Raw genomic sequence first — 17,073 nt, forward strand, 5'->3', positions numbered from 1 at the left:
AAGAGCAATGTAAATACGAGGAGATTTTCAGTGGACATAGGCGATGTCCCGGGGGAGAGGGGGTGGTATTATAATTGACAGAGGGCGAATCTCAAACTGCGTGCACTGAACTGGAGGTATTTCCATTACAGGAGGTAATCATTCTCAATTTCACTGAGGGGTTCTCGATTCTAATGGCATCGTTGACTCGAGGGCACAAGGGAATAAATTCACAGTTCTGGGGGTTGTTTATCAGGGGTAGAACCGGATTTACAGCAAGTAATGCAACTAATACATCTGCACTGGGTGGCAAACTACCAATTTTTTTTCATGTATATAATTCATCAAAATTACGAGTATGGTATCTCCACCGAGAAGACGAAAACTGGATCCCTTTAAAAGGAGCTAAATCTTAGGACTTTGCCAAACGAACTAGAGCCTTTTTCTACGAACAATTTAACCGTAGAAAGAGGTTACAACTCTGCAAACATCACGCCGATAGCATAGTTAACAAAACGGCACAAAAAGGTGCACGAGGGGATAATGCACAGTTTCAGGGGTACCTTAACAGGGGCTATTGGATTTTGCTTACCGATCTGGAGATTTCATCCATAAAAAAATTAACCGTTAATAGAAGACACAATTAAGCGAGATTCGCGCTGATGAAAAATTTAACACAACGGCACAAGGGGGCGATGCACGGTTCCCCGGGTTCCTATTTTGGCAGGGGTTGAATCTTACAAAAGCTTGTGGACTGGAGATTCCATCCGAAAAAAGATAGAGTAAAAATTGGTCACGATTTTTACCGGATATCTCGCGAGGTCAATACAACGTCACAAGGGGATGGTGCACGACTTTACGGGGGTTGCATCTTAAATTACCTTCCGGACTGGAGATTCAATCCGTAAAGAAGATAGAGAAAAAATTGGTCACGATTTTCAGCGGATATCACACAGATATCTCGCGGGTAAACACAACGGCACAAGGGGATGATGCACGGTTTCGCGGGGGTTGAATCTTATATTACCTTCCGGACTGGAGATTTCATCGGTGAAAAAGGCAGAGTAAAAAGTGGCCACTATTTTTAGCGGATATCACACGGATATCTCGCGGGTAAAAACAACGGCACAAGGGGATGATGCACAGTTTCGCGGGGGTTGAATCTCATACTACCTTCCGGACTGGAGTTTTCATCGGTGAAAAAGGCAGAGTAAAAAGTGGTCACTATTTTTAGCGGATATCACGCGGGTATCTCGCGGGGTCAACACAACGGCACAAGGGGATAATGCACGGTTTCGCAGGGGTTGAATCTCACATTACCTTCCGGACTGGAGATTTCATCGGTGAAAAAGGCAGAGTAAAAAGTGATCACTATTTTTAGCGGATATCACGCGGATATCTCGCGGGGTCAACACAACGGCACAAGGGGATGATGCACGGCGTTGGGGATGGAATGCGGCGTGGTGTAAACAACGGCGACAGGTGAACACTGAGCCGGTGGAATCCCTTCAGGACTCGGGGGCGAGGGATTGGAGGAGGGGGGAACTCACCTTTTCATCGGGGGTCTTGTCTCCGACCAGTTTGGTTGTGGAACCCATCGGGGTGGCAGAACGGGCGAACTTGCCACCCCCGTCGTCAGCAGCGCTCCTGTCCGTCTTGCGATCGCGGTGGGTGCCGGCGCGGACACAGTCACCTGGGAACTGGCGCTGGTGCCACGGGAGCGTCGCTATCTCGAGGGCCGCCGCCGCGATGCGCCCGCTCCCTGGCGGCGCCTCGTCCAACCGCCGGAACGTCCCCGTGTCCGACACCGAGAACACCGCCTCTTGCGGCTGGTACTTGTTGTACCGCAGGAAAGACGCCTTCCGCTGCACCTGCAACAGTGTAAATAAAGTTGGTGAAAATTTGGTTAGGGTGACTTAAAGAACAGAAAAAACTATGGGGTAACAGTCCTTGCCGCTGCGCATCCAAAACCCAAAGGGCGCTTCGCACCCTAAAGGCGCGCACCCTTCGTGGGCTCAGGTGAGTTGGACCGAGTTTATCAGAAAGGAACCAACCCGCATTTTCGAAAAAAATTGAGTTAACAGTGTTTTTGAGTTCCACTAGCCGTATTTTTTCTCCTACCAAAAACTGGAAGCCGGAAAAAAAATTAGTTGGTGAAAAGAGGGGTTAAAGATTATTTTCTACATTGAGCCTTATGCAGGAATAAAACTTCAAACCCTCTTTATCTCAGATTCAACTTAATGTAGGTTGGTTCCTTTCTGATGAACTCAATCCAGTTAATCTATGTAGTGCGGGCTCATCTAGAGACTGTTTATTTTCGATAGCTGCAAAATTCATGAAAATTGGCCCGGTGAACTTCATTCGCACCGTTTACATGGGAGAATCTACAACTTTATCATGGAATATAAAAAAAAAACCTGCGCGGAGAAAAAAACTTAGTGCATGGGACCCGAAGTTGAGGTCATATGGATCTCCGAAGTTTTCTAATCACGCATCCGAAAACTTGAGGTCGAGCTGCCGAAGTTCGGGTCAGACATCTGAAGCTCTCGGTATGTAGTATGTACCGGAGTACTTCAGATGTGTGACCCGAACCCTTCGGTATATATCGAAGTGCTTCAGATGTCTGACCCGAACTTCGGCAGCTGGACCTCAAGCTTTCAGATACGTGATCCGAAAACTTCAGAGATCCATATGACCTCAACTTCGGGTCCCACGCACGAACTTTTTTTCTCCGTGCATGATGAATTAATAATGGATTTAGTGAAGGAGGGGTAGGGAGGAGAAAGGAGGAGTAAGGGGGAGAAATAAGTGGGAGAGAGAGAAGAAAGGTAGGCATTGAAGGCATCAAGGAGATAACTTCAATAAATTAATCTCCGACATTATTGGAGGGATGCATTGTGAGCGCGAGTTGCATCACGGGCAAAATCGCCTTCATTATCCGATGATACCAGATCACAACACCAGAGGTGAAATAGTTGCATCTCACTCCTACATGTAAGTTAGCGTATCAGCTGAGGATAAATTGCAACTATTTTCGCGGAAAGGTCTATCTACGCAGAGAATCGATTGCAGATTTTACTTTTACGTGTAAATGCGTCAAACTATTAACGTTGTCATGTAGATACGAACAGAGCCTCCATGCGTACTTCAGTACAGTATTTTTATCCCTCCACGTAAGATGCGTGAAAATGTTTAGTTTGTCACAGATGGATGAAGACATTTCACTTACCATCAGGAAAGTAAAAGTGTAGAATAAGGAGGGCCTACAGCATTTAAATATTTCGTCTGTTCAGCATGTGACGGTCTTTTAAATGGGTGTATTTAGATCAGAAGGAACTATACCCATTATAACATGAGCCCTGCCATGCATGTATACTTATGGGTCTCAGGGCTCATATCAGAATGAATATAGTTCCTTTTGATTTAAATATACGTCCAAATGTTCCCAAGAACGAAAACCATACCCGCTCCAAATTACTTGAAGTTCAATGGCTTAATGTTCATACTGATCCTTAATTTATACGACACCATGGTGTAATCGAGCGATGATAAAGTTAAATGCGATATGAATTTTGAGTGCCAAGTGCTCAATTTCAGAGCAATACTTTTTAGTAGTCCTTAGAAGGTCCTCGAAGACACGCGCCTTGATAATTTTTACTTCACACTATTTATAAGTATGAAAAAGGAAACTTCGGTGACATTTAGTTTGTTATCATGTTTTGTGTGTTTAAAAGACAGAGGCTGCCTGCCGCGCTGATTAATTGTATTTAATTTTCGAAAAAATACATACATCCATCATGATGTTTGAGACATTTTGAGCTGCGGCATGATTTGACATTTCGTCGCCTCTCTGCCGTAAGGGGCAAGGGCGTATCTCAATTTCCACGAAAGCCTCGTTTTAAGTACATACAAATCCATGATTTTTGGGACTCATGCAGGAATCTAGGTGGACCTTACGCCAAAGGTGCGATGATTTTGGGGGCGATTTTTCTCCAAAATATTCTAAGAACACTCTTCTATGCTCTGATGTCAATGATCTAATTTACATTAGTTTAAATCAAAGTTTCCTATCCTGAAATTTGCAGGTGCCCAGCCACTAAAAAGTAAGAGATCCGCGATGTGCAACCCTAAGACCCTGAGCCCTGTGACAGGTTTCCCGAGACGCAGAGACACTGCAAAGTTAATTTATCATTTGAGTAATTTGTGATTAATCTGTTTACATTTTACGTGTGGCCTTTTCCACGCTGGAAAGATAGTCGTATCAGCCTCATCAAACAAACGAGTGCTCTCTATATTTGGATCAATGACAAGCGACAGGTTGCCGTGATTCACTTAAAGTCGGCTGTAATTGCAAGGTGTGTTTGCGTATATAGCGGTTACACCGAAGTGAAGGAATGTCTGGATGGAATGCGACTGTCGCGGATTTTTGTTTTCTTTTCTTAAATAATGTTTTTTTAAATTTTACGTTTTTCTCGCTCTGTCTCCTTTTATTTTCGCTTTTAGCAAGTTTGCACAGATGACAGAGCTATATGAGATATCATCTTATCGAGCTAATGCACTGTTCAGGGACAAGACGAATTGCAGAGCACAAGATTATTTGAAAGCACTTATTTTTTACATTTATTCGCTCCTTCCGGGTTCATCATTTTTACTCATCGGCCTGCAAACTTACCAACAGTGGCGAGGCAAGCATGATCGATTATCGATATTTCCCCATTTGAAGCTATGGTATAGAATCGCTTATTAATGTGTTCGTTGCAAAACCCCTGTTTATCGATCTTTTTCCATAGGTTTAAATGATAGATCAATCGACACACACACACACAGCAAGCCACGCCACTGCTCACCAACCAAGTCATACTTAAAATTCAGTAGCAAGTTTTAGTTTTTTTCAAGTGCAAGTTCATCCTATTTAACTGCTATGAATGAATACACATTACAATTTATTTTGTATCCTTATGCTGATTTTGTTATGTAAATTGATTTGATTCATATAATATGCTGTTATGTTGAAACATAGGTGCATCGATCGCAATCTGCCCTGTTTCTTTCCACGTTTACAAAAAACTTAACGTTATCAAATTTTTCTGAACGTCGGCTTACACGTTTTAAAAAGTATGATGAAGTTTCCCCTATTTCTCTTACTCCAGAGAACCGGAAAGAAAAATTGAGGGGCTTGGAGGACAAGCCGCATAAGTGCAGGTTTTTCTATCTCGAGAAATACGTGTTTGAAATTTCGAAATTACATTGATCCTTATGGCGGAAAGGAACTTCGAACTAATTTTTTGATGTGTAAAAATTGGAATTCGGGATTGAATTTTTCACAGAATATACATTAACACCTGTTTAACTCGAGATTATTAATATCTCAATTTTTTAAAAAAATGCACTTGTGCGCCTTCTACGCCAAGCCCTTCATTTGAACATCAACATCAGGAACCAGATACTTATCAAACGAGTAAAGTTTTCAATGTGCCTGATGATTTGCTTCCATTCAACTATTATTCTTTTCCATTCGGAGTTTTTACTCTTTCTTATCTTACATTTTTCTTTAATTTTATTCATCACCTTCCCTATCTCTCTGACCTCCCTTTCCCTATACCTCTCCGACTACCGTCGATAAATTGGAGGAGACTATTTGCGTGGTGTCGGACGCTGAAAAAAACGACTCGCGTATATAATTATATTTTAACCGACAGGAAAACAATACCGCATAACCTTGACAAAGCACGGAGATAGGAGGAAACGCTATGATGATGAGAGAGGGACACGAGAGACAAAGTTAATGATAAAAAATCATGCTTATACAATAAAAGAGTCGGAATGATTCTCATTTGGCAGTTGATAACGAAGCTAATGATTATAATTTAGTCGCGTTGCGATCGTGCAATTATTTGATTAAGTCTCATTTCAATATTGAGTGAAAATTGACAGTTTGGGTAAGAAACTGATCAACACCGTTGAACAAAAATGTGGTGAACTAATGTTTATGGTCTTGAGTGCTTTAAAGGGACCGTCGAAAGGGAAAGGAGCCCTAGGCGCCGCTGACTCAAAACTGAGATATTGCTAACGTTGTATGAAAGAACTTTTAACGAACAAATCGGCACAAAATATGTTTGAAAATAGTATTAACCAAGCTGGAGATTTGATCTGGTTTAAAATTTGCATTTCAAAGTGACAAGAAAAAAAATTACTATCTATTCTATTTGTAATTTTCTATTGTTGGACAAGAATAGAATTTTCTGTCCTCTCCTAAGACAAGACCAAACTTGACTACTCGCACCTTCTTGGAGAAATTAGTGAGTAGGTATGTTTTATGTCCAAGACTCACATTTTTCACTGAAATTAACAAAAGTTTCTAGGAAAAGCCGAAAGTTTGACAAAGTGCGAAAATTCAGTTTCAACTTTGAGCAATAGAATTGTGAATTTTTCGATCGGTTCTTTCGGTTTCGCAAATTAATTTTTGGACAACACTTCCTTGAAGTAAACAACCGACATCTGATCTGCTTTCATAAATCTGCTCTCCGTTGGGTTTTCAAAACCAAAATATTATTTTAAAAACTGCTCATTAACTAAAACAAACTACTTTTTCAAATCCGACGATGTTTGTTAACTTCTCATAATGAGAAAACCGAGGCGAACTTAAAAGTTACCAGCACGTTACCAGCCAGACAGACACCTTGTCTAGACCGCGGCCGATCCCATCCACATGCGAAACAATCCGTTAGAGATGCGCCTTCAAAATTGACAAATGCAATTTTTCATGCTTGCGGGCTCAGTCGGAGCAATCACAGCGCGGCTCTCTTCTCTATTCGCGGTTCCGCGAGCCGCGAAGCGACTCCTTGAAAAGTGAAAACTTTTCATCAACACTGCGTCACTCAATTCACAACGACGAGAGTATTCTTTCGTGCTAAGGCACATTCGAGAGTTGCAACATTTCCTCCGGTAAAATGATTATTCTTGAGGAAAGGTATGAATATATTTCCTGGAAACTTTCAAGAACTTAAGGTAAAATTGCGAAAAAAAGTACCTGAAAAATTGAAAGAAAAATATTCATAAATTCACGAGGAAATCTGAGTTTTATCAAAAGAAATTTGGCAACGTCTGAGGGTTCATACGACGTTCTTCCTTAGCAAGGCAGTATTGTTCGCTGCTCGGGAAAAGTGACGAGGAGCGAGGGCTTTAGAAATGTTTCCTTCAGCTCCACGATTCTTATGTAAATTCATAGTTATACTGGCGATTAAACGTAACTAAGTTTTAGGATGAAACCTGCCGTGTATTTAACTTCATGCATTCAGAGGCTCAAGTGAGGAGTCAGTTAGGCCTTTTTGTTCAACGTGATTTATTCTTCCTCTTCTCTCCTGCTCGAGAGGTTGTTGTGACTTCATTACGGAGAATTCTGTTACAAGAAGTGTCTAAGAACAGTGACCTGGCGTGCTTTTCGATAGATCGATTAATTTTTCATTTAAACCTATGGAAAATGATCGATAGATATGATGTTTAGAACGGACACGCTAATAATCGATTCTTTCCACACCTGCAAATTGGGAGATATCGATACGCGATCATTCACGTCTCGCTATTGTCTGAGAGGATTGACGAGCGAGGACTGTGAGCTGGATTCCCTGAATTTTATGCCGTCTGAGCTTTCATTTGAAGTTCCTGAAAAGGATATAACTTTCTTCGGTATGATAAACCTAGTGATAGTAAGGAACTAGGCTTTAAAAAACGTGAAGCTAGAAGATGATTTTTTTTATTTTCTCCCTTCGTGTTTCTAGTACATTTAAATAAAGGGAAATTCGTATCTCCATTTGCAGAGTATTAGAAGATCCCGTACTACATCTTGAATTGTATTAGTTTTGAGGAGAGTCAACCAGCCTCATTGCTTAAAATTTGCATAAAATATTCTGCACATAGAGGAGGTAGATTATGAACAGTTTCAATAGAGAAATGGATAAGTTTTTTCTTAGGGAATAAACGGGACAGGAAATTTCCAGTGTCGCAAACCGATATACTTGTTATGCTAGTTTCATCGTTGGTACTTCGCGGGCAAAAAATTGAATTAGGCACTTTCAAAAAGCTCTGGAGTTACGGTCAAATAATTTTCTATAACTGAGACATGACACCCATTAGTTTTTGGCATCATGCGACAAAATTTGACACTGAAAGTAACTTTAAATGTGTTTAATAAAATTCTGACAGAATAACATGCGAAACATAGAATTACAATTCATTATCCTAGTGTAGATTTTCAATATTTTCTTAGAGATTATGAAATATTGAAAGTCTGTTAAAAACCCTCATTTATTAAATAGTGTATTGTATGACAAAACGATAAAGCAGAATAACATTATTTGTCCCGCGCTGAAACCAAAGTTTGAAATAAACTTGGTCTTACCTCACTTTGTAGCATTACTTCGGTCCCAGACAAAACCCTGGATTCGCATCGTAGTCATGTTTATTATAACACTTTTAGTAGACCGTATGTCTTGTGTTGGATCCCGTTGACATTTTGTCCTCACTTATTGGCGCATTGAAAATAAAAAAACAGCTACGCACTTGACTCATGATCTTAGAAAGTTGCTTTTACACAGCACGACGATACAATATACTTTTTTGATGCATTAACTACTGGTGCATTGAACCGGAACACAATAAATCAATATACAGTTCATAGCACGTATTGAATAAGCCGCGTGATAAAGAATAGCTCCTTGAACGCATCGTGCCCTATCAAACAACTAACAGAACACTTTTTTGGGCCAAGGTGTTCTCTTTTTCAAAACCAAACCATTTTTGCTGGGAAAAACTTGGACAGCTATTGAATTAAAAAAAAGGAACCAGGCTATTAATATTGGGAGCGATGTCCACTAGAATTCACGGTGGGAAATCTGAATTTTATCGATAACTGACGGAACTTGATTAATTTTTTTTTTTTTTAAACAAAATTTTTGTATTTGTTGAATTTTAAGGAAGCTCGCACTTGAAAGACAGCTTTGGTGATGGTGTCTAAGCTACAGTAAATAAGACGCGTTTTCACTGTATATGTGCTGTAAGTGTGTATAAATTTTTTTAAAAAAAATAAATAAATAAAAAATAAAAAAATAGAATAGAAAGCTTATTCCACTCATTCGCATATTTCTGTTGAAAAAGAAGCGTTTTCGATAACCCCAAAAATAGTAAAACACCAAGAGTAAAACAATCGAATTAAAAGACTTCTTTTGGAGAAGGAAATCACTCGTTCACTTGTCAACTTAGATTTCTCAGATTTCACGGCTCCTTAGCTCCTGACTGCACATGGGGCAATCATTGGCTTTACTACGTGAAGATAAAGTTATTAAAGCGTTGCTCTCTCTCTCTCAGAATTTTAGATCTGAAAAAAGTGATAAATTGCCGTTGTATTCCATTAAAGTAGCGTAAAATAATCGGTTCTCCAGGAGAAATATGACGGCGCTGAAAATGAGTTTGTTCACTTTAGGAAACGTTCATTTAGGACACTTGCGGAAAATTTTTGGTTTTTTTTCTTCTCATTTTCCTTTTTCACTGCTACAAATTTTGAATAATACGTATTGAATAATATGAATTCCCTTGAACTTTAATGAAACTGTGGTATATTATATTACATTTCTACGAAAATGAAATATGTAAACACAAAACTCGATAACGGTGGTTGAAAATTGCCGCTCTTGTGTTTAAAAGGGTATTTCTTGACCACCTCCTTTCTTAATGAAATTTACAAACATATTTTTGAGGAGGCAAAAATAAAGGGTAGGGGATCAAACTAAAACTCAGGGCCAGGGTACGCGTTGATTTTGTAAACTCACCTTAAAGGGACTGGCACTGGCCTTTGTGGTAATATCGATGGTAAAACTGCAAAACAAGAATCTCGTTCGCAGTGTTTCGAAATCTTCGTTCTTCTTTTATTTTTATTTTTTTTTTTAAGAAAAAACACAAACTTGCACTATTGATTGAATTTTTTTCTGTGTATTTTTCATAAGGTGAGGGAAAAATAGGGTCGTTTTCAAGAAATGAGTTTGCAGGATATCTAGTTGTTTTTTTTCCATTTCGGGAAATCCGGATGAAATCCTGTTCTTTCCTGATTTTTGACTGCTAAATCCTGATTTCATAATTTTTCAAAATCCTGATCAAATCCTGATTTTTTGCAGAGAAAAATTAAACTTTCTGCATAAGCGTGTGCGGAAAAGCATAAAAAAATCTGATAGGTCGGCCGAATTTTCTCAAATCCTGATTCTACGACCGATTCCTCTTCAAATCCTGAAGAAAACGGGAGTAAATCCTGATAGAATCGGGAAAATCCTGATGCTAGACACCCCGGTTTGAGAATTATTTCATTTTAGAAAATAAATCAAGTCAGGAAGTCCAAAGCGTCGCAAACCGAGATACTCGTTTTGGGCGCTTCTGGGTACCAGATGCGCCCTTTCCAACCGTTCGACTCCCCCGATGTAACATGTACTATACTACATGCCCTTTTGCCTTATGGGTAATGACGCCATTCTGGTACACCCGGGAAAATTGGATTTTTTTCTGCATCTGGTATTCGTAAAAGTTTTCGTGAAATGTTTTGCTTTTAAGCATAACAATCTCGCACGGACGTATTACCTGGTTAAAGTATTTTAAGGCTTCGTTATGCTTAAATGCCTCATATTCGAGGTTGTAGTTTCAGATTGATTCGAAAAAATCACGAACAGTCACGTGATCTCTTCATTTTAGTGACGTATTACTGTGCTATTTTGTGATTGGTTCATTTTCTCGGCGCAGCATCGTCAAGCGTCAGCTGTTTGCGGCTCTGGGGTTGCTCTGGGTTGAAGGTTTAAGGTTATGTCAGAGAGAATAGAAATAAGTTAGAGGCCCGACTCGATGCTAGGTAACTGAAACAGATGCGCTCGCAGCGCGCTCGCTGGCAACGTACGCAACTACTATTTTCTATTGTTTTCCAGAGACTAGCGGCGGGTATGTTGCTGCCGGACCACCTTCACGTAGGCAATTTGTTATACATCGTCCGTCCGCAATACTCTCGCTTGGCCGTATGAAAACGTTCCTCGCATGCGCAGTGTTAAAGAAGCGCCCTCCAACGCTTTGGCGTTGGAACTGCTTGTTTTCATTTTCACCGCCGCACTGTGCTATACCCTAGTGCAACATGTGCAAATGGAGGTTTAAAAAAGGAACATGTGGTCTACTGATACTATGGCAGGTGCGCGTTTTTTTCTAGCTTCGGTGGACCCACCCGCTTAATGACGTCAATTTGAGTACCATTCTAATCGCTTTCCGGCTAGCGTTGCCTCGAAAAGAGTCAATGTGTCATTGTGTCAACCGTCAATGTCGTCGCACTCTGATCATTGAAGAGCACTCTACTGTGGACTAGTGCCGACTCCCGGAAACCACCGGGAATTGTTGACCCAGTCACTCTGTTGTTCAGTCAATCAGCCTCTGGTAAAACGTGTGATTTTAAAGTATCTCCCTCTACATAAATGAGCTCCCGCAGAAATAATGACTGAAGACTCTACCACTTTGAAAAGTCCGAGAGGGGAGGGTACACCGAGATAAAAAGTTTAGTTGAACCTGAAGTAAGGTGCTATATACTGCCGTGCTAAGGAAAAACGCTGTATGAGCTTTCAGCAGGGCCGGACTACGGGGGTGGCCACATGGGCCACGGCTCATGGCGGCAAATCTAGGAGGCAACAAATTGTGTAATTTCTTTAAATGTAGGTATGGAAAAAATTTAGAAAAAAATTACAAACAAAATCTCTCATTTCCTGAAAGTACTCGTACTTCACGTATTGCATCAAACACAGTGCGGTCACTGCGGTCGGTGTGAAACGGATAGCGCCTACAAAAATGCAGGAATACTTCACGCATTGCGCTAAATACAGTGCGGTCAGCGTGAAACGCATAGCGCCTACAAGACTGCGTGAATATTTCACGCATTGCGTCAAACACAGTGCGTTCAGCAGCGGTCGTCGGCGTGAAACTCATAGCGCCTACAAAACTGTCGGAATACTTCACGCATTGCTCCAAACACGGTGCGCTCTGCGCGGCACGGCGGCGGAAGTTAAAATCATTAAACCACATTTACGTTTGTTCTTTCAAAATTTTTTCGTTAATTTCTTAGGAATGGAAGGCTTTGTCCACGCAGAGATAGGTTTACGAAACTTGACGTTCGCACTAAGTTCGGTGAATTTTTGCTAGTAGTATTGACAGGGCTTTCAAGTTTTCTTCGATAAAAACCGAATTATCTAGGAAAATTGTGAATATTTGTTTCCAAAGTTTTCAGGCAATATTGTACGCAATTTAATCTAAAATATCTGAAAATTTCAAGGAAAAATATGCATGAATGTCGTCAAAAATACATGTTTTATCAAGGGAAATTTGACAACTCTCGAATGTTTATACGGTGTTCTTCCTTAGCACGACAGTGTATCGGCCGCACGAATCTGTTTATGTGATAGTATACTCTTGGTTCTAGGAACTGTATCCTTGGTTCATACATCCGTGCTTTTTCTAATAGTTCGGTTGGAAACCTCGGTTTTACGGACCGAAAATATGGGTCCTAGAACCAAGTGGACGGGTAAATGGACGGGGTAGTGCGGCCGATATAGAGTACCGTATTTACATACATAAAGCCGATTTTATAGCGCAGCCTCGCGCTCTGCGACGCCCAATCGCCATTGCCCCCTATCCTTCCAGAGATCATCAGGCAATTGGCACCTTCTGATCTCCTCCTCCGCACCCCTTGTATACCCCCGCTACGGGAAGATGGCACCCTTTATACTCTGTGCTTTGCTGATGATCAGGTGGTAATAGGACGAAGAAGATGCGAATCACATGACGCGCAAGTTAGTGGATACCGTACTTACGGCTCATAATTGTAACTGGACGTATTTCTGCCAAACGGAACTACCAATAAATGGGATAGATGGGTGTGCTCGTTTGCGCTGCATAAGAAACAATGTTAAAGTGGGCGTGTTTTCCTTCGGAAAAATAGAAAAGCGGACTTTTGCATTCTACCCAACGGAACTATGTGCCGACTGAACGCGGCACTCTTGAGCCATAGGCATGTAACATGCGCGTTGTAGACAGGGCTCATGAGTTAATGACTCCTAGGAGAAGCCGCGCTGCCGCTGCACTATGGTCTGGGGGCGCCGAATTGTGGCCAAAAATCCGATTTTTGAAAGTACGAAAATCTGGCAATCGAGCATATAATCCTTATCTACATCCTTTAGTAGGTGTGAAATGACCCATCAAATCTTCTGTAATTGTTTTTACGATCAGATACATGGTGGCGAACTTTACATCCTCCGAGGTAAGTAAACAAACGTGAGAATTTAAAGTGCACGTCATCGTGTATTGCCTTGTGTCGCTTTGTGATAAGTTGGCGTAGATCCCCGATCAAATATGGAAAAGAAAGGTGAAAGTAAGTACTTTTTGATGGTTTAATCGTTTTTAGTATTAAGATTGATTCTATGACCACCATGAGACTCCAAAGTTTTGTCCTGATTTAGGCAAACAATTGCCTTCATCTTAAGTTTTAGTTATCACTAACACGAGCTAACACGTTCTTATCAGTGCAAGAATGTAGCTCATATGTTCCTCTAACAGGATATCATCGGTTTTTTTGCCGCTTTTTGCCGCTTTTTGCCTCAGGGGCCTTTTTTGGTCATTTTAGTGAAGGACTTATACGATTTTCTGCGCAATCTGATTTCATTGCAGAAAGAGATAAGAGAGATGAGACAAGGTCAACGTTTGATATAGGGTGATTCATATGTATTTTTGGCTGCTGAATCCGAAAATGATATCAGTTTTTTTCCAGCACTTGCCAGATTTCCGGAAAATAAAGTTTTTTTGCAAAAAACCTCATTTTTAAGCAAAATAATATTTTCTCCGGAAAAACGACAAATGGTGGATAAAACTTAGGTATTTTTTTTTTATTCTTCAGCCTGGATACATAATACAAATTTATTAACTCGGCCCGCTGTCGTGCGTAGTGGTTGGAGTGGTGGCTTTAAGATCAAGAGGTTCCGAGTTCAATTTCTGGCTAGGCAACCCGAGAATGGTAATCCGCAAGGTTTTAGGGTCTGATCTGGGTCTGGGTCTGAAGGCCCCAGAGGCAAAAAGATGCAAAAAAAACCTATGATATCCTGTTAGAGGAACATAAGAGCTACATTCTTGCACTGATAAGAACGTGTTAGCTCGTGTTAGTGATAACTAAAACTTAAGGTGAAGGCAATTTTTTGCCTAAATTAGGACAAAACTTTGGAGTCTCATGGTGGTCATAAAATTAATCTTAATACTAAAAACGATTAAACCATCAAAAAGTACTTACTTTCACCTTTCTTGTCCATATTTGATCGGGGATTTACGCCAACTTATCACAAAACGACACAAGGCAATACACGATAACGTGCACTTTAAATTCTCACGTTTCTTTACTTACCTCGGAGGATGTGAAGTTCGCTACCATATATCTGATCGTAAAAACAATTACATAAGATTTGATAGGTCATTTCACACCTACTAAAGGATGTAGATAAGGATTATATGCTCGATTGCCAGATTTTCGTACTTTCAAAAATCGGATTTTTGGCCACGATTCATTAGGCCTAGAATCTTTATAATAATTCTAACCATGAAAATCAGCGCAGAATGGTTGACAGCCTCCAATGAGTATAAGAATGTCAAAGCTATTAAGGTCTAAGTAGTATTGAGTATATCTAGAATATTTTGCTAGCAGGGTTTGATGATCAAAGAGTAAATTATTTTTAAAAAATCGCTAGAAATGAACATTTTTAGGGACAATTTTTGGTTCGGGGAGGGGGCGCCCTAAAGGGCTAATGCCATATGTCTTGCTAACACGAATATCACCATATTGAATGTGCAATTTTTTTAACTTACGCTCCAATCAGGATCAATAGACCGAAAAACATAGTACTGACTTGATTCAATTTCAATCATTTCTTCTCCTCTTATTTTTCTGGATTAAATACTTATTTTTGGGGCTTCTGCCCTGATAACCTCTTGATCATTGAAAAATAGATTTCATATTATAGTGAGACAACCTTCAAAACATTAAACTGACATTCAATTTGGTATTCTAATCATATTTTGGCTTTTCTTCTAATTTTTTTGTTTCAAGGGCCTGCCGCCATCTTGGATTTAAGAATTTTGTAAAACTAAGGTCAAATTTGAATTCAGCGACCCAAAAAACATAAGTACACCAAATTTCATGATATTCTGATCATTTCCTGATTTATGGCCACAATTCGGCGCCCCCAGACCATAGTGCGCTGACGTCACTGACGCTTTGTAATTCCCATTCATTCTTACGGCCCTCAACTAACGAGCACGAAAGAATAACTTTTTTTCTCGTCTCAAAATTTCTAGATTTCCAATTAATTTCCGTTTGCATATGATGATCCATTTAAAATCCCTTCATTTCGTAAGATATGCAATTTGATCTCCGGAGAGTTAAAATAGTTGCTTGAAGCTCGAGGGTTGTATATCATTTTATTATGGAGCCCTTGCAGGATAAGGCAAGAATCGAACGGCGAAAGTTGCCAATCTCCAAATAAGACCAAAGCAAACTCTTGAAATAAAAAGCCCAGCGCTGGCGTAATTATTCGGAGTCTTGAAATTTTTCCCGATGAAATTCTAATGATATAGAAAAATTGTGAATTGTTTCCTAGAAAATGTTTCGGCAATTTTGTTCGCAGTTTATCTTCTGTATCTAAAAATTTCAGGAAAAAATATTCAAAAATTTTCTCAAAAATGAATATAAAAACGGTAAAAACTTGGTGACGATTGAATGGAAATGAATAGTTTTGTGCAAGCAATGCAATACTATCATGCTAAGAAAAAGTACCGTATAGACACTTAGATATTGCAAAATTTTTTCTCGTGCAACACGATTTTTCTGGGTGATTTTTTTTCTCATTCGTGTTAGAAAAATGAATTCGGCATTCATTCCAGCGTTTCTGAAAATTTCATAAGGAAAAATATTCAGAACTTTTCTCATTTATGAATACTTCATCGACATAAATTTGGCAACATTTGAGTGTTTATACGGCGTTTCTGTATAACAAGACAAAGTTGTCGTGAAGCATCGGTACAACACGGACAGAAGTGAGGAGCTTCACATAATGAGATGTAATCGCTGGAATAATTATCGTTGACCGATCGTCGAAACACCGACTCCTACTTTGTTGTCGGGAAAGTCACCTGCTTGTGCGTGAAAATTACGGAAATCTCAGGGATGTTCATGAAAAATGCCAACTATTCCCCGATTAGACAACAATGTCCTCCCCCTTCCTCACTCGTAAAAACGGCTTCAACATGGGTATGGCTGGTTCTCGAGCGTTTGAGCTCTTCCACTTTTCCTGGGCTCATACCATTGGTCAAGGACGCACTGCAGATGCCGCTTTGACACTAAGTGATTGAGTGACTTAACAGGGATTACACGCTCTGTGTTTATTTTTCAACACTGTGAAATATATCAAAAGGAAATTCGGCACAATCAAACGGTTTCCAGGAGGCTTTTCCGACTAAATGGGAGACGATATACTTCAGAATATTCAAGGATTTCTGCACGGCAATTGGACCACGTTAAACAGGAAGGAACCAAGCCACATCAGCAATTGCCAAATTTTATCGGGCAATTTAAGTTTTTACATGAAAACGGTGGTGCGGATTTTTGTGCAAATTTCAGTGAATTTTCTCCATAATACAAAGCAAATTCCTGAAAATTTTCAAAGGAATCTGCACAGACGTTTCCTCGTAAAAATGAAATTTCCCTGTTAAATTTGGCAATAGCTGATGTGGCTTGGTTCCGCTTTGTTTAACACGGTCCAATTCATGATACAAATATTTTAACTCGGATGTGAACGGTGAAGTATCGCACTAAATTGAAGGCGTTTCCAACTGGTCACAACAGTTCGAAGTAGCTTACAACAACGCGTGTTTATATACCGATCGTATAGATCCGCATCCCTCCCGTCATTTCTTTGAAGACGACTCAGGATCCACCAAGATACAATAAATTTTAAGGAGCATTTGCAAAAATGCTAACCGTTTTCATAAAGG

The 17,073-nt window shown here is 40.0% G+C and overlaps 1 protein-coding gene across 6 annotated transcripts in view; it reads right to left on the bottom strand.

The window, feature by feature from the left end:
• Positions 1–17,073, bottom strand: part of LOC109034885 (sodium-dependent nutrient amino acid transporter 1) — a 186,652-nt gene that overhangs the window by 138,165 nt on the left and 31,414 nt on the right. For 4 of the 6 annotated variants that reach the window (XM_019048274.2, XM_019048278.2, XM_072301130.1 and 1 more), the window contains exon 2: positions 1,530–1,850. In XM_019048274.2, the coding sequence (XP_018903819.2) occupies positions 1,530–1,850 (321 nt within the window). Of the gene's footprint in view, positions 1–1,529; positions 1,851–8,377; positions 8,408–17,073 lie in introns of those variants that run through there. The other 2 variants (XM_019048276.2, XM_072301131.1) reach the window with 2 other exon arrangements.

Source organism: Bemisia tabaci, chromosome 5 (genome assembly GCF_918797505.1).
Source record: "Bemisia tabaci chromosome 5, PGI_BMITA_v3".
NCBI classification, from domain to species: Eukaryota; Metazoa; Arthropoda; class Insecta; order Hemiptera; family Aleyrodidae; genus Bemisia; species Bemisia tabaci.